The sequence below is a fragment of the Panthera uncia genome, assembly GCF_023721935.1.
Source record: "Panthera uncia isolate 11264 chromosome B3 unlocalized genomic scaffold, Puncia_PCG_1.0 HiC_scaffold_1, whole genome shotgun sequence".
Taxonomy (NCBI): Eukaryota; Metazoa; Chordata; class Mammalia; order Carnivora; family Felidae; genus Panthera; species Panthera uncia.
In genome coordinates this window covers 82639154-82665609 of record NW_026057582.1, presented here as the reverse complement: position 1 = coordinate 82665609, position 26456 = coordinate 82639154, and the positions used below count along the sequence as shown (strand labels likewise).

The following is a 26456-nucleotide window of genomic DNA, read 5'->3' as shown; positions in this document are numbered from 1 at the left end:
GTCTGGTTACTTTCATCTCCACAAAGAAGGAAATGCTCTTGGGAACCAAGATAGGTGTCCCTGCTCACTGTTAATAATTTCCACCTCAAAATGTCTGGAAATCAAACTCACATAACTGGCTGTTGTGCAGTTTCTTCAACATATGGAGTAAAACTGGGAAGCAGAGAAGGTACTGCTGTCACAGAAGCCGTACTGCCACGAGTCTGGCGATGCAGAAGAAAATGAAAATTACCATAGTGTTCCATTCTAACACAATATATACAGACCATGCCTAATTATTCAAGAGGAATTAAAAGAGATGCTGAAACTACTTCTCTACTCAAAATGTGAAGTCTGTGTTATGTGTGCAAATACACTGGATCCAAAAGTCCTTACCCTGTATTCCAAAGGCCTGCCTGTGTTCCATGGGCCTGCTTGCAGCTCGTTCTCCTTGGCCCTGGACACAGGGCGTGCTATCCACGGCTGAGCTGTAGGCTTAGACAACTCTGCTCTAGAGGCTTCATCAGCATTTTCATCAAAAATAGTAACTCTGGAATTACTTTGCATCTGTTGAGGAACTGGATTTTGGAGTCCTCTGTTCTGGTTTGCAGCTAGGAGAAAAACATTAAAACTTTAAGTAAAATCTTTAATTATCAATCTAGATGCCAGATAAAGTATACCCAATCATTCCTCAAATCAAGGCGATTACTTCTACTACCATAGAAACAAAGAGATTTTTTAAAATAATATTTTAAAACCTTAAATGAATCGAATTACTGACTTTTGAATCCATTCTGTTTGTTACTTATACTGTCCCTCCTTTCCCTCACTTCCAATCTTTTATTTATAGATATTTTAAAAAGTTCTACCTCTTCCTTCAGTCACCATTCTAACATTGTCTAGTTTTCTCAGAGATTAACCTAACCTAAATTGTCATTTTTCAATTTAAAATTTTTCTCTCAATGCAAATAAGCTGCAATGTGCTGAATCTAGAGAAGATAAATTAGCCCATTTATTAGTGGTGCTGTCTGTTATGGGGTTCTTTATTACAACCAAGCTTCAGTATGATCTGGATGAAATATTCTTTAGGTCTATATACTCCCTATACACTAATTCTAGGATACATTTTGAATAATGGTAAGTTAATACCAGGAAAGGAGTTAGAGATTTTTCAAAATTCTGGTCTATAGGTCTAACTGCTATAAATGTAGTAAAAGCTTATTGCTCTCTATACTTTCTGCCCAATTTTGCTGTAAATCTAAAACTTCCCTAAACGTAGTGAATTTAAAAAAAAAAAAAAAAAAAAAAGCCCATGGTTAATCATCTTTACGTGCACAAAGGAGAGTCTAATTTCTGGCCCCCAAAAAGATTGAAGACCATATTAACACATTCTCTGAGGCTTTGGTTTTATGTAAGTTTAATTTGACAATACTAGCTATATTATTGAATATCTTCTTTCAACTAACAACTCAAGTTCAGAAACTCTTGATGCTTCCTATATATTAGGTTTTTCTTAATTAAGACACAAAATTGCTGACATGTTTTGGTTTTACTGCATACTGTAATCTCAGCTCTCTGAAGACTTCCTTCTTTTTGCTACCTAGTATTCAGAAAACTAGGACAGTATCCACATATATATTTATACGTTATCTCTTTACATAATTTGCCCACCACCCGAGACTAAGAGCTTCCCATAATAACACTTAACAAACTTACCCTTGAGAGCACCTCCTACACGGCTGATTGGAGCTCTAGCTGTCTTTTTCCCTTTGCTTTTTAGTTCAGCCAGTGTGCTTCGTTGTGGTACAGAAGATCCAAATACTTCCTCTTCCTCTTCTTTCTCAAGTGCCAACACAGTTTGCCGAGACACTCGAGCTTGAAATTGTCTAAAGTAAGAGAATGGACAATTAACCCTTGGGGAGATGAACACTACTCACAGAATCAAATATCTAACTTGTTAAAACAAGGGAGAAGAAATATAGAGGAATAGCCCACAGAAAATGTTTATTATGTCAGAAATAAAGAAAGCTACCTTGAAATCAGAGAGAAGGTTTGGAATAGAATGGTTTAGCCTCCCCTTTAAATGTCCAAGTTTGACCAATTAGCATACTCTGAAGCGCACCATTAGGTTGATCTGAGGATCAGAGCAGGGTGACTAAGATTAAAGAATTTATTAAAATCAGAGTTCCCCATCAACATTTTATTACAAAGCTTACACTTACAAATTATTGCAAGTGTAAATGAACACCCATATACTCCTCACCTAGATTCACCAACTGTTAACATCTTGCCACATCTATTTTGTCACTGTCTATGTCTCTTTCTCTCTCTATGCACACTCTCCCCTCTATACCATTTTTTCCTAAACCATATCAAATGAAGATGTATCCCACATGACATTTTACTTTAGCAAAGCTGGCAGAAGTTTGAAGATTAAACTTCCTGTCCTGCTGCCAAAGCCTTAAGTATTATCAAAAGAGTTTAAAAAGAAAAAATAAAAAAACAAAAAATATAGAATAAACTGAGAGTACTGGCCAAAATGGAGTAAGGCCATGGTAGCCTCTCTCTCACTGGGTAGAATTTAAAACTCTAAACAAACTACAAAAAAAGCAACTGAGGCTTCTGCAAAGTAAACAAAAGCAAGTGGACTGTAGAGAGGAGTCAAACTTGAAGAAACAACCCACACAGGGTTGTTTCCTGTTTTTTTTTTTTTTCTTCTTCTTTTTTCTCTTGTGGTTTAAAATTGTTGCCATGATGGTGTGGGAAGCTAAAACCTCATCTTTCTGGCCAGAATACTTGGAAAAGGGGACTCTGCGGGCCAATGAATGTGGGAGAGATATTAGAGAGGATGAACTTAAGAAGGGGATCTCCTAATTCTCTACATGAATTGGCACAAGCCCTGGACTCAGTTCTGAGCTATGTATGCACAGGGCAGGCCCCAAGCAGCACAGAAAAGGCTTTGAGGACTGAACTCTGATATAAACCATGACCCAAGACCTAGACTAACTCCTGAGCAGCCTACATATGGGATAGACCCAAAGGTCTTGAAAACTGAACTAACAATGGAACCACTATCTACATAAGAAAGAACTTAGGATATCTGAAGGTTGGTTGCCTTCTAAGACAAAAGTATCAAGGTTCTCCAGAGAATATCAATCAACAGAACTCAGAGTCTAATAACATAGTATCGGGATCAATGTCCAGGATATAATCCAAAATTACCTGACAGACCAAGAACCAGTAAAATGTGATCAATTCTCAAAGGAAAAGGCAAGCAACACATATCAATATCAAGATAACCTAGGTGCTGGGAATTTTCACATAGAGATTTAAAAGCAGTTATTATAACAATGCTCCATGAGATAAAGGTAAAAATATTTGAAAGGAATAAAAAAACAGAAGTTCTCAGCAGAGACACAGAAACTATAAAAAAGAATCAAAAGGAGAATTTAGACCTGAAAAACACATTATGTGAAATAAAAAAATTACTGGATGGACTCAATATCAGACTGGAGATGGCTAAGGAAAGAGTAAATGAACCTAAAGACAAATCAATAAAAACTAGCCACTCTGAAGAACAGAAAGAAAAAAGGTTAAAAAATTAAAAACTAAAACAACAAAAAAGACAGCTTCAGGGACCTATGGAACAATATCAAAAGGTCTAATATATGTGTAATTGAAGTCCCAGAAATAGAGATATAGTAAGTACAGAAAAAACATTTTTAAAGAAGGGCTAAAAATTTTTTAAATTTTGTAAAAGGCATACATTTATAAATTCAAAAAGCTCAGTAAACCCCAAATGGATTAAATGCAAGGGTAATCACACCTAGACACACCATAATCAAATTTCTGAATAATAATGTTAAAACCAAAAATCTTAAGTGCACCCAGAGAAAATCAACACAATACATATAGAGAAGGAACCAATCAAATGACCACAGATTTCTCATCAGAAATCATGCAGTCCAGAAGACAGTGCAACAACATCTTTAAAATACCAAAAGAAAAGAACTGTTGACCCAGAATTCTACATCCATTGAAAATATCCTTTAAGGGGCGCCTGGGTGGCTTGGTCGGTTAAGCGTCCGACTTCGGTTCAGGTCATGATCTCACAGCCTGTGAGTTTGAGCCCCGCGTCGGGCTCTGTGCTGACCGCTCAGAGCCTGCAGCCTGTTTCAGATTCCGTGTCTCCCTCTCTCTCCGCCCCTCTCCTGTTCATGCTCTGTCTCCTCTGTCTCAAAAATAAATAAACGTTGAAAAAAAATTAAAAAAAAAAAAAAAAAGGAAAATATCCTTTAGGAATTAAAACGAAATGAAGACATTCTTAGATGAAGAAAAACTAAGGGAATTTATTGGCCATAGGCTCACTCTAAATGAATGGCCAAACATCTTTAGGCTAAAGAGAAATTATACTAGAGGAGAACTTGGGACTTCAGGAATGAAGAAAGAGAAATGATACATACAAAAGACCATTTTCCTCCAAAGTTCTTTAAAATATGTAAGGCTGTTGAAAGCAAAAATTATAACATTGTCTAGTGGGGTTTTCAGTGTATTTAGATGTAATAATACACATGACGAGTGTATCAAAAAAGTAGGGAAGATAAAGGGACCTATATGGTTATAAAGCTTCTATATTTTACTTGAAGTGGTAATATATTACCTCTGAGTAGACTATTAGAGGTTACGCATGTTTATACTATACCCTGGAGCAACCACTAAAAAAATAGTAACAGACAAAAAAGCCAATAAAATAAATTAAAATGAAATATTAAAAAATATTCAGACAGGGGCGCCTGGGTGGCTCAGTCGGTTGAGCATCCAACTTCGGCTCAGGTCACGATCTAGCGGTCCATGAGTTCGAGCCCCGCGTCAGGCTCTGGGCTGATGGCTCGGAGCCTGGAGCCTGCTTCCGATTCTGTGTCTCCCTCTCTCTCTGCCCCTCCCCCGTTCATGCTCTGTCTCTCTCTGTCCCAAAAATAAATAAACGTTAAAAAAAAAAAATTAAAAAAAAAATATTCAGACAATCCAAAAGAAGGCAGGAAATGGGCAATAGAGGAAGGAATAAAAGAGAACAAATTGGAAACAAATAATAAAATAATAGATCTAAATCCAAAAAAATTAATAATTAAAGTAAATGTTCTAAACACACCATTTAAAAACAGACACTGTGAGAGCTGAGAAGCAAGACTCAACTATTTGCTGTGTGTAAGAAACCCACTTTAAATAAAAAGACATAGATAAGATAAAAATTAAAGAAAATCCATACAAAAGCCTGTATCATGAATGTTTGCAGCAGTATTTCACAAAAGCCAAAAAATGGAAACTATCTAAATGCTCATTAATGAATGAATGGATAAACAAAATCTGGTCTATCCACAGAATGACATATTACTGAGCAATAAAAAGGAATAAAATATTAATATATAATACAACTATGTTCATCAATGATGAATATACTGGGATGAACCTTCAAAAGATTAGGCTAAGTGAAAGAAGCCAGTCACAAAAGACTACATAATGCAGGATTCCATTTATGTGCAATGCCTACAATAGGCAAACCTAGAGACAGAAAGCAGGTAAGTGGTCGCCTGGAAGTGGGTGAGAGGGAATAGGGAGTGACTACAAATGAGTATGGGGTTCATGCTGGGGTGTTAAAAATGTTCTAAAATTAGATTGTGGTGATGGTCACACAACTCTAAAACTGTTAAAAAAAAAAAAAAAAGAAAAGAAAGAGAAATGATATATCATATAAACAAAAGAAAGCCAGAGTAGCTATATTAATATCAGACCAAGAAGACTTCAAAGTGTATATAACCAAGGATAAAGATACTGTAGTTATTATATCATGATAAAGGGATCAATTCTAAATATGTATCCTTCAGAACTTCGAAATATATAAAGCAAAAAAATGGGACTTAAAGAAGAGACAAATTCACAATAAAAGGGAATTCAAAATTCTTCTCTGAGTAACTGATAGAATAAGTAGAAAATCAGCAAGGAAACAGAAGACCACAACAGACCTAAATAACATTTAAAAAACATTACATTGCCAAACAGCACAAAACACATATTTTTCAAGTGTCCATGGAATATTCACCAATGACAGACCATATTCTGGGCCATACGACAAAACTTAATAAATTTTAAAAAACTGAAAACATACAAATTATGTTCTCTAACCATAATGGAATTAAACTAGAAATCAATAACAGAGAGACATCTGAAAAATCTCTGAATATTTCTTAATTAAATTTATATACTTTTAAATAACCCACAGGTCAAAGGGACAACATAAGGGAAATCAGAAATTTTTGAGCTGAGTGAAAATAAAAATATAGTATTGTATCAAAATTTGTGGGGGATAGCTAAAGCAGTGCTTGAAAAGAAATTTTTTATATTAGAAAAGAAAGATCTATATATCAGTTGATCTAACTTGTCACCTTATACTAGAAAAAGAGCAAGTTAAAGAAAGCACAAAGAAGGAAATAATAAAGAGGAGAAATTAATAAAAATAAGAAGAGAAAGCTAATTGAGAAAAAGCAATAAAACCAAAGCTGGTTCTCTAAAAAGATCAATAAAATCGATAAACTTCTAGCCAGACTAGGAGAAAAAGGAGAAGACACAATTACCAATATCAGGAATGAAAGAGGGGAGGTCACTACATAACCTACAGGCATTAAAAGGAAAATAAAGGAATACTATAAACAACTCTATGCTCATAAACTCATAGATGAAACGAATCAATTCCTCAAACACAAATACTACCATGGGGTGCCTGGGTGGCTCAGTCGGTTAAGCATGCCACTTCGGCTCAGGTCACAATCTCACCATTTGAGAGTTTGAGCCCCCCACATCAGGCTCTGCACTGCTCTCTGCCCCTCCCCCCCCAAAACACTTTCAAAGCTTACTCAAAGAAATCAAAGATCTAAATAAAAGGAGAACTATACCAAATTCATGCTCAATACTAATCAAAATCCCAGAAAGCGGATTCTAAAATTTGTACAGAAAGTCAAAGGAACTCTAGTTATTTATTTATTTAAAAAAAATTTTTTTTAATGTTTATTTTTGAGAGAGAGAGACAGAGCATAAGCAGGGGAGGGGCAGAGAGAGAGGGAGACACAGAATCCAAAGCAGGCTCCAGGCCCTGAGCTGTCAGCACAGAGCCCGACACAGGGCTCGAATTCACAAACCATGAGATCATGACCTGAGCCAAAGTCCTATGCTCAACCGACTGAGCCACCCAGGCGCCCCTAGGAACTCTAGCTAAAAAGAAGCTAAAAGAAGAACAAAGTTGGAGGTCTCCTGTTATTTGATTTCTAGACTTACAAATAAAGCTACAGTAATCTAGATACTGTGATATACACTAATGAATACATAGATCAAAAGAACAAAATAGAGAAACGGAAATAACTGCACAAACATAATTTTTTAATGTCAAATATAAGTTTTTTAAATGTTTACTTATTTGAGAGAGAGCGTGCACATGCATGCACACTGGAGCACAAGCAGGGAAGGGGCAGAGGGAAAGAGAGAATCGCAAGCAGGCTCTGCACTGCCAGCGCAGAGTGCTATGTAGGGCTCCATCCCACAAACAGTGAAATCATGACCCTAGCCAAAGTGGAACATTTAACCGGCTGAGCCACCCTGGCACCCCTCAAATATGATTACGACACAGGTGCAAAGTCAATTCAATGGAGAAAGTCTTTTCAACAAGGGGCACAAGAACAAATGGAGGTTCATATGCAAAAAAAGAATCTTGATCAATACCTTATACAAAAATTAACTCAAAATGGATCAGAGATCTGTATGTAAAAAGTAAAACTATAAGAATTTCAAGATGAAAATAAACTATGGGACTACATCAAAATAAAAAGCTTTTGCACAGCAAAGGAAACCATCAAAAAACAAAAAGGCAACCTATTGAATGGGAGAAGATATTTGCAAATGACATCTCCAATAAAGGGTTAATATCCAAAATATATACAAAAATTTATAGAACTCAATACCAAAAAAACAAACATTCTGATTTTAAAATGGGCATAGGACCTGAATAGACATTTTTCCAAAGGTATATAGATGGCCAACAGACACATGGAAAGACGGTCAACATCACTCAGCATCAGAAAAAATGCAAATCAGGGGCGCCTGGGTGGTTCAGTTGGTTAAGCGTCTGACTTCGGCTGAGGGCATGATCTCACGGTTCGTGAGTTCGAGCCACGAGCCTGCTCTGTGCTGACAGCTCAGAGCCTGAAGCCTGCTTCAGACTCTGTCTATGTCTCTGTCTCTCTCTCTGCCCTTCCTCCGCTCATGCTGTCTCTCAAAAATAAATAGACAAAAAAAAAAAAAAAAAAAAGAAAAATGCAAATCAAAACCACAATGAGATATCACCTGACACTTGTCAGAATGGCTAAATTCAAAAAGACAAGAAATAAAAGTGTTGATGACAATGTGGAGAAAAAGGAACCCTCCCACACTGTTGGTGGGAATGTAAATAAGTATAGCCACTGTGGAAAACAGTATGGAAGTTCCTCAAAAAATTAACCACAAAAATGCCATACAGTCCAATAATTTCACTTCTGGGTGTTTATTTACCCAAAGGAAATGAAAATATTAATTCGAAAGGATATATGCACACCTATGTTTATTGCAGCATTATTTACAATAGCCAAGATATAGAAGGCAACCTAAATGTCTATTGATAGACAAATAGATAAGGAAGATAAGATATATATATATATATATATATATATATATATATATGCATAATGGATTGCACAGCCATAAAAAAGCATGATGGTGCCACTGATACAACATGGATGGACCTACAGCCTATTATGCTAAGTGATCTAAGTCAGACTGAGAAAGAGAAATACTGTATGATTCCACTCATGTGGAATCTAAAAGAAAAAAAAAAGAACAATTAAACAAATAGAATCAGGCCTCTAAATACAGAGAACAAACTGATGACTGCCAGAGGAGGGAGTTGGGGGAAAGGGGGAAATGGGCAAATGGGTGAGAGGGAGACACAGGCTTCCAGTTATGTAATGAATAAGTCATGGGAATAAAAGGTACAGCATAAGAAATACAGTCAATACTATTATAATGGCTTTGTATGGAGAGCTACGGTAACTACTTGCAGTGAGCACAGCATAAGGTATAAATCTGTCCTATGTTATACACCTGAAACTAATGTAACATTGTGTATCAACTATATTCAAATAAAAAAAAATTTTTTTTAAACTTCAAGATGAAAACTTAGGAGAAAATCTTTGCAACTTTTTGCTAAACAGAGCTCTCAGACATACCAAGAGCATGATCCATACAAAAAAAAATTTTATTTTATTTTATTTTATTTTATTTTATTTTAAATAATTGATTTTAGAATTCTCCGAAATTAAAAACTTTTGATCTATAAAACACCGTTAAGAAAAAACATAGTCAACAGTTAATCTGGGAGAAAAGATTTACAAGTCACATATCTAACAAAAGACTGGTATTCAGACTATACATATAAAATCCATCTTTAAAGTAGAACCAATTTAATAACTGAAATGCATTATATGCTAAATGAAAGCAGACACACTCAAAAGGCCACACATACTATATGATGCAATGTATATGATATCATGGAAAAGGCAAAACTACTGGGCTGGAAAACACATCAGTGGTTACCAGGGATTGGGAGTGAGCCTAAGTGTTGAACTACAAAGGGAGAGCATAAAGAAATTCTATGGAGCAATGGAACTATCGGATATTTTGGTCATAGTAATGGTTACATGTCCCTATTTGATTGTGAAAACTATACACCAAACAAATTTTACTATATGCTAAATAAAAAATATTTAAATAGATCTTTTAAAAAATTAAATAGTAACTAAGTAAACTTGCCATGGGGAGCATTTTATTCAGATGCAAAAACAACTATTTATATTTATTAGTTTTAAAGAGTAAAGACAAGCTCCAGAGAAGTTTACCGGTGCTGTGACTGCAGTCGTTCCAGTGGCTCAGCCTTCTGTTGAATCCCTTCCTGAAATATCTTATCTGCTTTCTTAAAGTTTTCTCTAGCTTCATATTCTTCAGCCCATGAGATATAGAACTGAGCAAGTGAAACACCAATCCCTTGGTTGTGTAAGTAACTGTACATATCCAGAGGCTCATTGCATAAATGCCCCTGTAACAAATTAAAAGCATTAAGAGTTAACCAATTTCTATTCATTTACTGTCTATTATGTGCTAAAAAAATCACTGGCATTACTATATGTAGTTTCTGCATTGAAAAAATATGTATTTATTATAATATAACGTTATAAGGGCCATACTGGTAAGACCTAAAAAGTAGACAGAAGAGATTAAGTTGTAAGAAAAAGGGATGAGAAGACTTCAAGAAGGTATGACATTTGAGTGTGGCCCTCAAGGAGGAATAGACTTATATCTGGTAGAAAATGGCAATGGAAAGGCATTCCAGACAGAGAAAATAGTATAAGCAAAGACAGAGAAGACTAAAAGTTTGTGGGGATCAGACAAGACAGGAGTTTGGGAAAAAAAGGTGTGACAGGTCTTAAATGTCAAGCTAATCGATTTTAAATTTACCTGATACCCAATGCATGTGTGTTCCCGTGGGAGAACTCTAAGCAAAGGAATGATATGGTCAAATCTGCATTTTACAAGCGATCTTTTAAGACCAGCTATAATGCAGACAATTCTAGTAGTAAGAAGGTGGGGGAACATGTCAATAAAAATCCTGTACCATTAACAGTTTGACATATTTTCTTCAGTCTTTTTTTCCCTTAAGGAAAAAAAAGGAACATATATCATTTTAAATAGCATAAAAGGATTTTTATCATTTATAAAATTTTAATCATAAGGAAATTTTAATTCCACTTAGCAGTTCAGGGTTCATTTTTCCATGCTTCTGCTTACTCTTTATCACTTTCAGATGGATGAATAATGTTCTATCTAGTAATCTTCCATCATTTAACCATTCCCCTATTTTTTGGATATACAGCTTCTACTTTACCCAGATAGAAAATAATTCTATGACAAATATCTTTTTTTAAAATATTTTCTTTTAAGTCTATTTGAGAGACAGAGAGTGAGAGAGAGAGAGAGAGAGAGCGAGCATATGCAATTGGGAGAGGGGCAGAGAGAGAGAGGGAGAGAGAGAATCCCAAGCAGGCTCTGCACTGCCAGCACAGAGCCTGATGTGGGGCCTGAACCAACAAACCATGAGACCATGACCTGAGCTGAAATTAAGAGTCAGAGGCTTAACTGACTGAGCCCCCATACCCACCGGGTACCCCTGTAACAAATATCTTCATGCACACCACCTTTCATGTTTTATATTATTCCCTTAAGATAAATATCTAGAAGTAGAACTATGTTAAAAAGTAACAAATTGCTTTCTAAAAGGGTTATACAAATTCAAAATGCTAGTAATTATTCCCAAATACTAATTTCACAGAAAATACCTATTTTAAGTTTCTAATTTCATATAAAAATGGCATTTCAGTGTTCTAATTAGGAGTTCTTACACTACTAAGGAGGCTAACATTTTCTCCTGTTTATTTACTAAATATAGTTTCTCTCATCTCTCCTGATTGTCTGGCCTAGGTTAAGTCCTCATTCTATGTATTCCCTTCTACACAACTCGATACTTCTCTCTTTCTCTTTTGTGACAATTAAATGCTTAACATCTGTCTTTCCCAATAAAGTAGGCTCCACAAAGGCACAAAACATTGCTATCCACTATATCTCCAGTTCCTAACCAGGGTCTGGTAGAAAAAGGTTGAATAAATGAAATGCTCCACTTATATCTTTGACAAAAACAATTAATATTTCATAGTTTAATTTTGTAGTAAGTCAGTAAATGGAGTTCTCTGCTTATCCCAATTAGTGATGTTTTCCCATATGTGATGGTGATTCAAAGTTATAATTCTGAATATGTTATCAGTATCAGATCTGGTCTTTGATATCTGTTACTACATAAATAAAGGTTAACATTGACTGCACTTGTTAATGGCTTTCTGAATAGCTCTGGTTCAGCATAAAACAGCCAATAAAGATCAGGTTATTCCAGAGTGCTGAATGAGATCACTTAAGAAATAACATAAATAAAAGGACCACATGGTTAGATTAATATATCCAAAAGTTAAATAAATCTTTTTGGTAACCCCTAACAAGCCAACTAAAACAATTTTATACTTTTAACTCAAAATCCTGGATATTTTCTAAGAACAAATTTTTCCTTAATTAGATTGTAGTCATTCCTTATAAAAATAACTCTTGGAGTGGAGAAAGTTTTCTGCAAAGCAAAAGAAAGGAGTAGAGTGAAGAACCCAACTGTTACTCCTCTTGACCATAAGGGAAAAAATAAAAACAGCAAAATAGATTAATATGCTTGCTAACTATCTACTATGTTCCAATTATTGCTGATCATTTGAATATGAGGGGTGTCTAGACCAGTACTTCTCAAACTAGACTGCCTGTGGTAAAGGGGCCAGTTTCGGTGTGTGTGTGTTTAAAGTTTCCATTCCATTGTTGACTGGTATTTTTAAAAATTACAATAGAAATAGAAGTCACTAGAAAAATGATGATGTGTTTGGATGTTGTGGTAATGTCAAATTTGTTAACCAAACCTCTAAATGCTTATTCGGAACTTTTATCTTGAACACTCCACGGACCATTCTTTCAGTAGCACTAGTCTAGACTATGCTGTTTATGTTATGACAATGTCATTACTCTTTAGTGCCAGCACCAGGTTAGCATTTATGAACATAAAAATTATTCCAATTGTTACTTTTAATAGTTCCAAGTAAATATAATCACAGAATCCTAGGATTAAGAGTTACTTTAGAGGTTTATCTAGTCCAAACCTTTAATAAATCACACATAAGAACATTATATAAGTTAAGAGTATTATATAGGATAGAATGAAAAACAAAATCCATCAGCATGCTACCAGGGACCATAGTCCCCATGCTAACAAATCTGTTTAGCATTCTTTGGATATCATCCTTTGTCATAAATTCCTATCATTGATATTTCTAAGATAATTTCTCCAACTTGTCAATAATGATGCCAAAATATGTCAAATGTCCTACGGAAACCAAGATAGGTATGCCTTCAGGATTTACCTAATTTCCTTTATTAGTAATATTTGAAGGTTTTTTTAAAATTTCTTTTTAGTGTTTATTTTTGAGAGGAAGAGAGAGCGCGCAAGTGGGGAGTGGCAGAGAGGGAGAGAGGAAGACACAGAATCTGAAACAGGCTTCAGGCTCTGAGCTGTCAGCACAGAGCCCAATGCAGGGCTTGAACTTGGGAAGAGCAGGTCATGACCTGAGCTGAAGTCGGATGCTTAACCAACTGAGACACCCAGGTGCCCCTGAACGTTTTTTTTTTTTTTTTTAATGTTTATTTATTTTTGAGAGAGAGAGAGAGAGATAGAGCACAAGTGGAGGATGCTTAACCTACTGAGCCACCTAGGAGTCCCTATTTGAAGTTTAAGATAAGCTCTCAAGAGATATGTTTTAGCCAGAAATTTTATCAATTTTAAATGTCAGTATTTTATATTATAACGCTTGTTGTAAATATTCTATTATTTTGAATTATTTAGTGTTATAGAATTATCTATTTTTATAGATTTTTATTATTATTATTTTTTGTAGAGAGAATACACAAGTGGGAGAGGGGAACAGTGAGAGAGAAAGAGAGAGAGAGGGGGAGGGGGAGAGGGAGAGAGAGAGAGAGAGAGAGAGAGAGAGAGAGAGAGAATCTTAAGAAGACTTCATGCTCAGCATGAAGCCTGACGTGAGGCTCGTTCCCATGACCCTAGGATCATGACCTGAGCTGAAATCAAGAGTCAGATGCTCAACTGACTGAGCCACGCCTATTTTTTATTTTTATTTATTTAAGTTTATTTATTTATTTTGAGAGAGTCCATGCACAAGAAGAGGAGGGGCAGAGAGACAGGGAGAGAGAGAATCCCAAGCAGGCCCCATGCTATCAATGCAGAGCCCCATGTGGGGCTCGAACCCACAAACCACAAGAGCATGACTGAGCCAAAATCAAGAGCCAGATGCTCAACTGACTGAGCCACCCAGGTGGCCCCCTATTTTTTTATTTTTATTTTTATTTATTTATTTATTTATTTTAATTTTTCCCTATTTTTAATTTTTAATAATTTATTTTTATAAGTATCTAATTATCCATTATCTAGTTATCTATTATCTAACATTCTAGACTAAATATTTATCACTTATTCTAATCTCTTTTAGGATAAAATCAATGAAGTAAATACCTAGGAAACCCACATCATTATTTTATTTGAAGATGTTTTCATAAAAAAATTTTCTAGATAAAAGAACTACATGTCAAATGAGACAGTACAAAGTGGTCAGGCAGATATTTTTGGATGTAGCAATATACTACATAAAAAACATTTACCTTTTTATGGTAATGATTCTCAAAAAGGAGACAAAGGAATACCAGAATCACCTACCAAAACTTGTTCCCAAACAATCATGCTACTGCCATGTGTTGGCTCCTACACACCCTCCCCGCCAGCACAGTTGCATGGCCCTATGATCACTTTTAAAGGGGTAAAAAACCCTTACATTAAAATCTATCTTTAAATAGAGTCAATTTAACAAACATTGAGTATTTTACTAAATGTTTAGTATCTATTAAATGGCTTGAGTGTTGCCATTTTCTGGTGTGTACCAGACAGCTCTAGAAAAAAATCTCTTGGTTTAATATTTTATTTTTTAAAATTTCTTTTAATATTTATTCATTTTTGAGAGACAGAGTGTGAATGGGGGAGGGGCAGAGAGAGAGAGGGAGGCACAGAATCTGAAGCAGGCTCCAGGCTCCAAGCTGTCAGCACAGAGCCTGACGCGGGGCTCGAACCCACAAACTGCGGGATCATGACCTGAGCTGAAGTAGGCTGCTTAACCGACTAAGCCACCCAGGAGCCCCTCTTGGTTTAATATTTTAAACTCAGATGGCACTTGAGGAACGACTTACCAATTTGAGCCAGAGACTAAGAAATCGAGGATCATTATAGTATCGTTTTTCTCCTTGCAGCGCTTCAACAGCTCTTTCTAATAATGTTGACATATTACTCTCTTTCCCCCCCTGAGGATAGTTCTGCTCTGTCCAATTAATATACCTGAACGGAAAGGAAAAAAATAATTTTAAAGTTTAATGTGTACTTTTGTTCTTGCACCAAGACCCATTCTTGACTTTCTTAGGCAGAAATATCTAATATATTGGAAGTATGTTTATTTAGAGGTCCTCAATGTCATGTCCTAAGTCTATATCCCTCGAGCTTTACCAAATATTGCTAACATATACCTCTGGGAAATAAAGAGGATGGGGATAAAAAGGGTGTAGCTCTCAGCTGCCTGCCACAAAGTTGAAATTTCTTCAGTCCTGAACACCTCAAGAAGAAACACTATGGTTATTCTGTCTCTCCATGTCCCCAAGACACCACTTTGTACTCTGACATACTTCTGGATACCCTAATTTGAGAAGTATGGTCATAAGGACTCATTTGTTAAGTTTCTATTGCCCTTGTTAAATAAAAAAGACCCACCTATCCCAAACATCCAGAGGATCATTTCCAGTGTAAAATCGAATTTCAGATTCAAATGCCCTGAAATTTAAACAGAAAATGTTAGCATAAGCAATAGCGATGACAGCCAAATAAATATGTCACACCTCCATTTTTATTAATTTTTTTAAGTATTTAACATCAATTCAAATAACTGCACTGGAGTTTGAGGCTTTGTTAAATAGAAAGAAAAATAGAAATCATCAAGATTCTTCCAGATAACAAAACAGGAGGGACAAAACATGTAGAAATTAAATAAACAAATTCTAAGACAACATATCAAAAAACAGAATTACACAGCAGTTTAAAGCTCGGGAACAAGACTCCCCAGGTTCAAATGCAGCTCCACTCATCACTAGCAGAGTGACATTAAACAAGCTGTTTAAATTCTATTTTCAGTCTCTTCATCTGTAAAATGGGGATAATAATACAGAAACCCCCCCTTTCTGTGTAGGGGGATACTTTCCAAGACACCCAATGGATGCCTGAAATCCAGGATACTTTCAAAACCTATATATATTTTGTTTCATTCCTGTACATACATACCTATGAACAAGTTCAATTTATAAATTAGGCATCGTAAGGGATTAACAACAACAATAACAAAATAGAACAATTACAACAATATACTATAATAAGAGTTATGTGAATGTGGTTTCTCTCTCAAAATACCTTATTGTTACTATGCTCATCTTTCATCTTCTTCTTGTGAGGATGTGAGATGATAAAATGCCAACATCATGAGATGAAGTGAGGGTAATGATGTAGGCACCGTAATGTAGCATTAGACTACTACTGACTTCTGACAATATGTCAGAAGGAGGGTCATCGGATTCTGGACTGCAGTTGATAGTGAGTAAGTGAAACTGAGGAAAGTGCAACCACAGAAAAGGCAGGACTACTGTAGCAACTATCTATCTTATTAAGTTGATTACTCTTAGTATAAAGTGCTTAAACAGAATGTACTCAATAAATGAGAGCTATTATTTTATATGTATATAGTAGTATTGAACTAAACATACACAAACACACAAACACAGAAGTAAGAATTTTAAAGTAAAATTCCATGGGTAACATCAGTCAGAGAAGAATAATACCAATATGTACTTTGGGGAGTGCTTCAAAGAAAGCGTAAAATTTTACTTTGTAAAGAGCTGGGAAAGGCAGGGCTACGATTAAGTTAAGACTGACCAGTTAGAACAGAGGGAAGTACTAGGTAATAAACCACACTTTAGATAAATGTTTCATCAATAATAGCTGTATAAAGGGTTATGTCAGAATTACAAAATAGTTCCTGACACAAAGGAATTTATACTCCAATAAGAAAGACAAAGTATAGGGGCGACTGGGTGGCTCGGTTGGTTGAGCATCCGACTCTGGCTCAGGTCATGATCTCAAGGTTTGTGGGTCCACGTTGGGCTTTGCACTAGCGGCGTGGAGCCTGCTTCGGATTCTCTGTCTCCCTCTCTCTCTCTGCCCTTCCCCTACTCGCTCTCTCTCTCTCTCAAAAATAAACAAACATTGGGGCGCCTGGGTGGCTCAGCTGGTTAAGCCTCTGACTTCAGCTCAGGTCATGATCTCACGGTTTGTGAGTTCGAGCCCTGTGTCGGGCTCTGTGCTGACAGCGTGGAGCCTGGAGCCTGCTTCGGATTCTGTGCCTACCTCTATCCCTGACCCTCCCCAGCTTGCGCTCTGTCTCTCAAAAATAAATAAACATTAAAAAAATAAATAAATAAAAATAAACAAACATCAAAAATAAAAGACAAAGTATACAAATGAAAAATTAACCCACAATACAAAGTGGTATAGTATATTACAGTTGCCAAGAATGGAAAGTAAAGCCTTTGAGAAGCAAAAGGAGGTATCACAGAAGCAGCATCAGAAGGTGGGACTCTGAAGGAACCAGAAAATTTCAAAGAAAAGTGGAGTTTTCCAAGAAATCAGCATTGAATAAAGTTGTAAAAGTGGGAGAGTTTATCAAGAGGAAATTGAGCTATAAGACAGTTAGTATTGGGAATAGGTGGAGATATCTGGAGAAGTAAGAAGGGCATGCTTTAAATGTAAATTTAAAGACTTTGGGTGCCTGGCTGGCTCAGTTGAAAGAGCATGCAACACTTTATCTCAAGGTTGTGAGTTCAAGCCCCTTGTTAGGCATACAGATTACCTTAAAAAAAAAAAAAAAATTAAAAATAAAGACTTTGGGTTCCATCTGCTCAAGCTACTACTGACTCTTTAATTGGAGAATATCTTGGGGTGCCTGGGTGGCTCAGTCAGTTAAGTATCTAACCTCAGTTCAGGTCATGATCTTGTGGTTTGTGGGTTCAAGCTCCATGTCCAGCTCTGTGCTGACAGCTCGAAGCCTGGAACCTCCTTCGGATTCTGTGTCTCCCTCTCTCCCTGCCTCTCCCACACTCGCACTCTCTCTTTCTTAAAAATAAAAATAAACATTAAAAAAAAAATTGGAGAATATCTTAAATATGATAAGTAAAGACTTCAAAAAGATCAATTAAGTAACATTTTAGGAATAAAAGAATTTATATAAGGAACTACAATTATGAAACTAATATGGTGATTTAAGTATGACATGATGATGGGATTACCTGCCAAAATGGTGAAAAAATAAAATCTAAGACACTACTGATAAATATCACCAACCCTCCAAATTTCTCTGTAGATGCAATGCAATCCAACCAAAACCTCACAAGGCTCTGTTCTTAAAACTGACAAGATTTTAAAATTTGTTTGGAAAAGCAAAGGACCTAAAATAGCCAAAACAAATTTAAAAAAGAACAACAAAAGGTGGAGAACTCACTCTACCCTAAGTCAAGATTTACTATATAAAGCTAATCAAGACAATATGTAATATGTAATTGGTGAAAGGATAAGCAATTGGATCAATGGAAGAGAATACAGTCCAGAAATATCCACACACATAGTCAAATGATTTCTTTTTCACAAGGGCCCCAAACCAGTTCAGTGGGGAAAAAGAAAAAAAATCTCTTCAACAAATGGAGGCAGAACAACTAGAAATCCATATTGGGGGGTGGGGGGTGGGCAGAAAGAACTTTTCCAGTCTTACAGTGTACACAAGGATAAATTTAAGATGAATCATAGACTGAAACATAAAAAGTGAAACAATAAAGCTACTAGAAGAAAACACAGGAGAGTATCTTTGCAACTTTGGATCTTTGCAAAGATCTAAAGACACAAAAAAAGCACTAACCATAAAAGAAAAACAGTAATTCATTAAGCTTAATCAAAATGAAAAATGTCTGCTCATCAAAAAACACCACTGAGAAAACAGGCAACCATGAACTGGAAGAAAATGTTTGCAACACATTATTTGATAGAAGTCTTGTACACAGACTAGGTAAAGGTCTCCTGCAATCCAATTTTAAAACTGGGCAGAATGTCTAAACAAATACACCACAAAAGAGATTTAAAAGGCCAATAACTGGGTGCCTGGGTGGCTCAGTTGGTTGAGCGTCAGACTCTTAATTTCAATTCAGGTCAGGATCCCAGTGTTGTGGGATAGAGCCCCTGTGTCAGGCTCCATGCTCAGTGTAGAGCTTAAGCATCTCTCTCTCTTTCCCTCTGCCCCTCTCCCCCAGTCATGCATGCATTCTCTAGAAAGAAAGAAAAAAAAGAGTAAAATCTATGATCTATTAATAAAAAAAAAAAAAAGGCCAGTAACCATGAGAAAAAGTGCTCACCATCATTAATCACCAGGGAAATCACAAGTAAAACCATAATATTATTACATACCCACCAAAATGGCTAAAATGAAAGACTGGCACCACCAAAATACTGAAGTAGATTTGGAGAAGGCAAACTCTCATACATAGCTGACAGAAGTGTAAGATGTTATAATCTCTTTGGAAAACTGCCAGTTTCTTAAAAAGTTATACATTCATTTTATTTTTTTAAGCTTATTTTTGAGAGTGAGAGTGCAGGCATATGGGGGAGGGACAGAGAGAGAGAGACTCCCAAGCAGGCTCCATGCTGTCAGCGCAGAGCCTGATGTGGGGCTCAAACCTATGAACCTCCAGATCATGACCTGAGCCGAAGTCCAATGCTTAACCAGCTGAGGAACCCAGGTGCCCCAAAAAGTTAAACATATTTATATGACCCATCAGTTTCAGTTCTATTCTTTTTTTTTTAATGTCTATTTATTTATTATTTTTTTTAATTTTTTTTTACATTTTATTTATTTTTGAGAGAGAGAGAGAGAGAGAGAGAGAGACAGAGCACAAGTGGGGGAGGGGCAGAGAGAAAGGGAGACAGAATCTGAAGCAGGCTCCAGGCTCTGAGCTGTCAGCACAGAGCCCGATGTGGGGCTCAAACCCACGAACCGTGAGATCATGACCTGAGCTGAAGTCAGTTGCTTAACTGACTGAGCCACCCAGGCGCCCCTTTAATGTTTATTTTTGAGAGAGAGCTGCATGCAGAGAAGGGGCACGGGGGAGAGGGACAGAGGATCCGAAGCAGGCTCTGTGCTGACAGTAGCAAGCCTGATGAGGGGCTCGAACTCACAAACTGCGAGATCATGACCTGAGCCAAAGTCAGACTCTTAAACAACTGAGCCACCCAAGCATCCCCCAACAGTTCTAAGAGAAATGAAAATCTATGTCCACAAAAATCCTTGTACAAGAATGTCCCCAATAGCTTTATTCATGAAGCACAAAACAGTAAAGAATCGAATGTCCATCAATTAATAAATGGATAAACAAATGAAATACTGCTCAGTAATAAAAAGGAACAATCTGATACATGCAACATGGAAAAGCCTAATAAAACATGCTGAGTGAAAGAAATGCATGACCTCATTTACATAAGCTTCTAGAATAAGCATCAAATGATGCTTATTCTATCATCTATGATGACAGAAATCTGATCATTGGTTTCTTCATGGGGGAGAGGAAGAACACTGATTGGGAATGGGCATGAGAGAACTTTCAGAGGTAATAATGTTCTGTGGGTTGAAGTGCATGTCAAAACTGATTAAATGGTACACTTAAAAATCTGAGCATTCACAGCATGTAAGTTATACTTTAAGAAAAAAAAAATCCCAGACCTGAGAAACTGACTAAATATAATTTGGATGAGAGGGCAATGAGTAAGATCATTCAAGTGAGTTTTGGTACCATTAACCAAAATGGAGTAGAAGAAGGAAGATCATTTATAAGAGAAGTGATTCAGTATTTAATACATTAGTGATTATATGTTACGAGTAGATAAAAAGACATTTAGAAGGCAAATAAGAGATGTAAATAGCTGTTAAACAATCCCGGAAAATGTGAATATGTAAGGACACACAGGGCAATGAACAAAAGACTTAGATAAAATGCAATAAGAAGCCAATAAGAAAAAAGGAAGGTTCGAGAAGTGGAAACACTAGTACAGTATCACAGAAACCAGGAAGAAGAGTTAACAATACAACACCACAATCTTTTGATACTTTTAAAGATCCAAAGAGATGAACGAGGACGTTCATTACATTATAACCCCAAATTTATGATAACTTGACTATGATGGCGAAATTTTTTTGTCAGAGATTCAAGGTAGGAAAGGATATTTTAGTTCACTTTTTTGAAAAAAGCTTATTTAGGAAAGTAAGTTCTATAGGTCCATTTGAATAATGCAGTACAGTTGACCCTTGAACCACATGGGTTTGAACTATGTGGGTTTATTTATATGGAGATGTTTTCCAAGTAAATAGTATATAGTTCTATAAATATATTTTCTCTTCTTTCTGATTTTCTTAACAACATATTCTTTTCTGTAGTTTACTTTATTGTAGTATAGTATATAATACATATACAAAATAAGTGTTAACTGTTTATGTTATGTATCAGTAAAGCTTCCAGTCAACAGGAGGCTTTTATTTATTTTTTTTTAAGTTTACTTATTTATTTTGGGGGTGGGGAGGGGGAAGGGCAGAGAGTGAGAGAGAGAGAGAATCCCAAGCAGGCTCTGCACTGATAGTGAAGAGCCTGATGTGGGGCTCAATTCCACCAACAGTGAGATCATGACCTGAGCCAAAATCAAGAGTCAGAGGCTTAACCGACTGAACCACCCAGATGCCCCAACAGTAGGCTTTTAATAAGTTTTGGGGGAGTTGAAAGTTACAAATGGATTTTCTACCGCTTGGGGAGTCGGTGCCCCTAGCCCCTGTGCTTTCCAACTGTAGTATTTTTTGGCTTTTCTTTTTTCAGAGTTTATTAAATCATCAATGAGACACTTTCTAGTATAAATTTAATTTCTCTCAGGTTTATATTTTTCTTTGGAGGTCACTATTTCTTTTTTGGCACATTCTCAAAAATACTTTCCTAGAAAGTTAAAAATTGAGTATACATACAAGATAGCAGATCCCCTCTCTCTGAGTACTCAAAATCCAAGGAAGCGATTTCTCTAACTGGTTATTATTAAAGAGTTAATTCTATTTAGGGATCCAGAATGACATGATACTTTTGGTAAATACTGTAATATGATACTTGCTTTACTTTGCTTCTCATTGTCCCCTGTATAAGATGTATCATTTTATTTTATTTAAAAAAAAATCTTTTTTAATTTATTTTTTGAGAGAGACAGAGACAGCAAGCAGGGGAGAGGCAGAGAGAGAGAGAGGGAGATAGAGAATCCCAAGCAGGCTCCACACTATCAGCATGAAGCCCGATGCGGGACTCAAACTCACGAACTGTGAGATCATGACCTGAGCCGCAACCAAGAGTTGACACTTAACCGACTGAGCCACCCAGGTGCCTCAAGATGTATTTTTTTTTTTAAGTTAATTTGTTTATTTTGAGAGAGAGAGAGAACAGGGGAGAGACAGAGACAGGGAGGGAGAGAGAGAATCCCAAGGAGGCTCCACACTGTCAGCACAGAGCCCAAAGTGAGTGGGGCACAATCTCATGAACCTCGAGATCATGACCTTAGCTAAAACCAAGAGTCAGAAGCTTAACCAACTGAGCCACCCAGACGCCCCAAGATGTACTTCTATTGATACAAAAGTTTGGCTGCTCCATAACATAATGAAATGAAATCCTATACTCTTGTTCGTAATCGCACTCAGGGAGATCTTTAGATAGCTGTTGTGTGATGAAAAAGCAGGTGGAGAACAGATTCTCACACTATCAACTTTGAAAAGTACTCCTTATGCCAACCTGCATGGATCCACACCTACATTACTAACCACAGTTAGGGATGAATGATGACAGGTTCACCCCAAACCGTTCTACACACCGTTTCTGTTGGTGAAGAGTAGTGTTACAGGCAGATTCTTGCTGTGCCAATGCTCCCTGAAGCGTAGACATGATCCGCCCCTGCCTTAAGGGTTGGACATTTTCTTTACTCAGCTCCCACTCATCTCCCTCCAAAGACATGGCTTCACTGTGAAGACAGAAACAAAAGCAATACTAATAACGCATTATTTTATCACTAGATTATTATAAATGCTTTCAGATAAGTGATTATTCATGATCTTTGAGCTGAATATGGTGGGCTGGCACATTAGTAGTGTTCTTATACTCCTAAGCTTCTGAGCCTTTCTATGACCTGGTTTCCAAGTTTATGGCTGTAATATTGCCTAACGGAAAAGAGAATGTGACTAGGATACTGTGGACAGTTCTAAGAGTAAAGTTTAAGCCAGGAAGAAAAGAAGGGGAAAAAATTATAAATTTGGCAAGGTAGATAAAAAGCAGTTCTATGCTTACCACTAATGCATCATCCCATTTAAAGTTAGCAAATAGTTTGTTGGACTAACACCCCATGTTTCAACTGATGGCTTAAAACTGAAACTGGAATGAATACGTATTTCCCAGAGAGGGGACAAAGATACAATTTAGTGATCACAACTGGTCCCCACCACTCCAATTCTGTTAAGCCTGTTGATGGGGAAATTCCCACAAGTTTTTTGAAGGCAATCACCATAGGGGGTATGTGCTCTGAACTTCAGAGTTATGCAATTGTCAGATAGAAGCCCACTTCTGGCTCTGGGACATCATCTCTGAGTTTAAAACTGAGAAACAGGAACTAATCCTCAAAATAAAGTGAAACTTATGTGTGACCTCAATCTAGATGAGAACTAAAGAAAGTAAACTCTGAGTGATTAATAATTTAGGTTGTAACTACTCACAACTTTTTAACTATATTGTGTGACTCCTATAAATGTAAGGGCTGTGCCATTTTGTTGATTTGTTGTTGTTTGTTTGTTTATTTATTTTGAGACAGAGAGAAAGAGTGCAAGCAGGGGAGGGAGAGGGGGACAGAGGATCTGAAGCAGGCTCTGTGCTGAGAGCAGAAAGCTGGATGTGGGGCTCAAACTCACGAACCTGAGATTGTGACCTGAACTGAGGTTGGACCCTTAATTGACTGAGCCATCCAAGCACCCCAGCACGTCATTTAGTTTTCTATCCTCATGGTCTAATATAGGATCTGACACTAGTAAGCACTGAATAAATGTTGGCTGAGTTCATCTGAAATTCTTCTCTTGATCGTGAAATAGCAATTAAACTATCTCAACTAATGTCCCAAACTGAGCTGGGACTGCTCCCATCCCTTCCTGCTCTTGTCTCTTCCCAGACCTGCTCCTCCCAGTCTTCCTTCATCTCAAATAAATGGCACTTTCATTTTTCCAGTTACACAAGCCAAAAATCTCAGTGCCACCCTTAACACCCCTCTCACTACCACCCTACCTCCAGTCAGGGAGCAAATCCTGTTGGCTCTACCTTCAAAACAGATCCAGGAACCAACCTCTCGTCTCCACTGTCTCTAGTCTGGCTCAAGTTACCATCTTCTCTTGCCTGGATTATTTCAATAACCTCTTAACTGGTCTCCCTGCTTTCATCCTTTTCTGCCTTAAGTCTTTTCAACACTGTAGCCCACAATCCTATTTAAATCCATAACAGATCATGACTTTCCTCTGCTCAAAACCTTCCAGTGACTTTCAAACCTGAGTAAAAGCCAAGTCCTTAGAATGCCTGCATCGTCACCTTCACCTTTTACTCTCCTGGCTCACTTGGCTCCAGCTACACTTGCCAGGTGCTGCTCCCTCCCCCAACCCTCACCCTCCAAATCTCTGTACTTCCCCCCAGATACACGCATGACTAGCTCTTGAGTTCCCTTCAAGTCTTGACCCAAATGAGACTTTCTTAGTGAGACTCCTGTTCAAAACTATCTAAAATTGCACCAACCCCCCTACTCCCCACCATTTTAGTTCTTCTAGGACTGACCACCTATCTTTTTAGTTTATTGATCTTGGTTATTGTCTGTTGCTCCCACCTCAGAACTTAAATTTCACAAGGGCAGGGGTTTTTGTGTTTTTTGCTTATTTGCCATACTAGCGCTTAGTAGGTGGGCAATAAGTATTTGTTGCATGAGTTAAAGAACCCTCCATATGGCATTTATCTAAGTATTGTGGACCCCATAACGAAAACGCATACAGAATTCCAACCTGGAAGAACTGATATATATTTAAATAAGGAAAAGCAGCAAGCATGCAAAGAAGGGCTTTTTAGATTTCTGACCATGCCATTGAGATGGAAGCACCTACCACTTGTTGGGCACTTATTTGGAGGCAGTTAATTTCACAGATACTTTGAATTCACCAGCATTTTCCATATTAAGACAAGTCCAAGGTCAAAGAGCTAGCAAACGTCTGAGCTGAGAGACACAGACCACACTACAAATTCCAAGTTCCTTGTACCACTGGGGTCGCACAGCCACCTTAGCTTTGAAGCTGGGTGCAGCGGGGTTCTCACGTGCCCTCACCCCACTGAGGTTTTACCGGGGCTTCACATCCACCCCTTGCGACTCCAGCAGGAGGGAGGCTCCAGTCGGGCCCGCTCTTCTCCCGACCGTGTTCCCCTTGACTGCTCTTGATCCGAGCCTCTGACACCGACTAGGCACCCTCGGGTCTCGCAGGCCCAGCTCCCGGCAGCCCTTCTCGCGTACCTACCTCAGAGCACCCCCTTCCTTCTTCATCGCCGCCATCCTGCATTCCGGGCTCAGGCCCTTGTCCTGCCGCAAGCCTTTCCTCAGGGCCGCAGAACGCCTGGGCTTCCTTCTGCAACCTGCGCTTAGAGATAATGAAGAGACAAGAAGGACAAAAGCGTGCCCTTGACTCCTTCGCAAAGCAGCCACCTCAAACCCTCCAAGTTTCAAATTTAACGGTCCCGCGCGGACGACGTGAATACGCCCCTCCGTCCCTTCGTACTCGCGTCTTTCTCCCAAGGAATTCTGGGGCTTGTAGTTTAGCCCGGGTTTAGTCCACGCAGTCGCCATGCACAATGGGAGTTGTAGTTTCCGGGGAGTCTGTGGCTGCTCAGTCCGCGCAGGTAGTGGCGGTATAAATTGTCTGCGAGCGCTCTAAAGCCAGTTTCTGAACCGAGCGAGGGACACTTTAAGCACCAGAATTTCTTTTATGTTTTGAGCAGAGAGATATCTTTGAGTGCTTGCACTTGGCTGGACTCTTCTTAGGTGGCTGGCCAGGCTGTGATCACCCTTGCTGTCCGACTCAAGTTGCTCATATGTCCACAGCTTAGGGAGCTCTGACCCAGCTGTTTCGTGCCTAACCTTTGAATTCAGAAAAGCTGAACTCTAGTTGTGTAAAAATTGTACCAAGTGTGCAGCCTTAGGCAAAGTCACATACTCTCTCTGACCTTCAAATTTCCTCATCTGTAATGTGATGCATTGCCTTTATTGCATAGTCCGCACACAGAAAATACAGCTATGCCTTGGCTGCCAAGGTTTGGCCTCTTTTCCTCTTCAAGACACCAGCCTCCACTGGCATTGGACTCTTAGGGCCAGTTCCAGTTTCCTGAGGAAGAAAATATGGTGGGCTCAGTTGTGGCCAGGGGAGCGACCTTTT

At 37.7% G+C, this 26456-nt stretch overlaps 1 protein-coding gene across 1 annotated transcript in view; it reads right to left on the bottom strand.

Annotated features, from left to right (window-relative positions):
* Positions 1 to 25788, bottom strand: part of BUB1B (BUB1 mitotic checkpoint serine/threonine kinase B) — a 50674-nt gene extending 24886 nt beyond the window's left edge. The window contains exons 1-8 of the mRNA XM_049613329.1: positions 25545 to 25788; positions 22832 to 22978; positions 15572 to 15631; positions 15001 to 15145; positions 9954 to 10150; positions 1696 to 1865; positions 376 to 590; positions 112 to 203 (exon numbers count right to left, since the gene is read on the bottom strand). Of these exons, the coding sequence (XP_049469286.1) occupies positions 112 to 203; positions 376 to 590; positions 1696 to 1865; positions 9954 to 10150; positions 15001 to 15145; positions 15572 to 15631; positions 22832 to 22978; positions 25545 to 25579 (1061 nt within the window). The 5' untranslated portion in view covers positions 25580 to 25788. The remainder of the gene's footprint in view (positions 1 to 111; positions 204 to 375; positions 591 to 1695; positions 1866 to 9953; positions 10151 to 15000; positions 15146 to 15571; positions 15632 to 22831; positions 22979 to 25544) is intronic.
* Between the last annotated feature and the right edge of the window lie 668 nt (positions 25789 to 26456).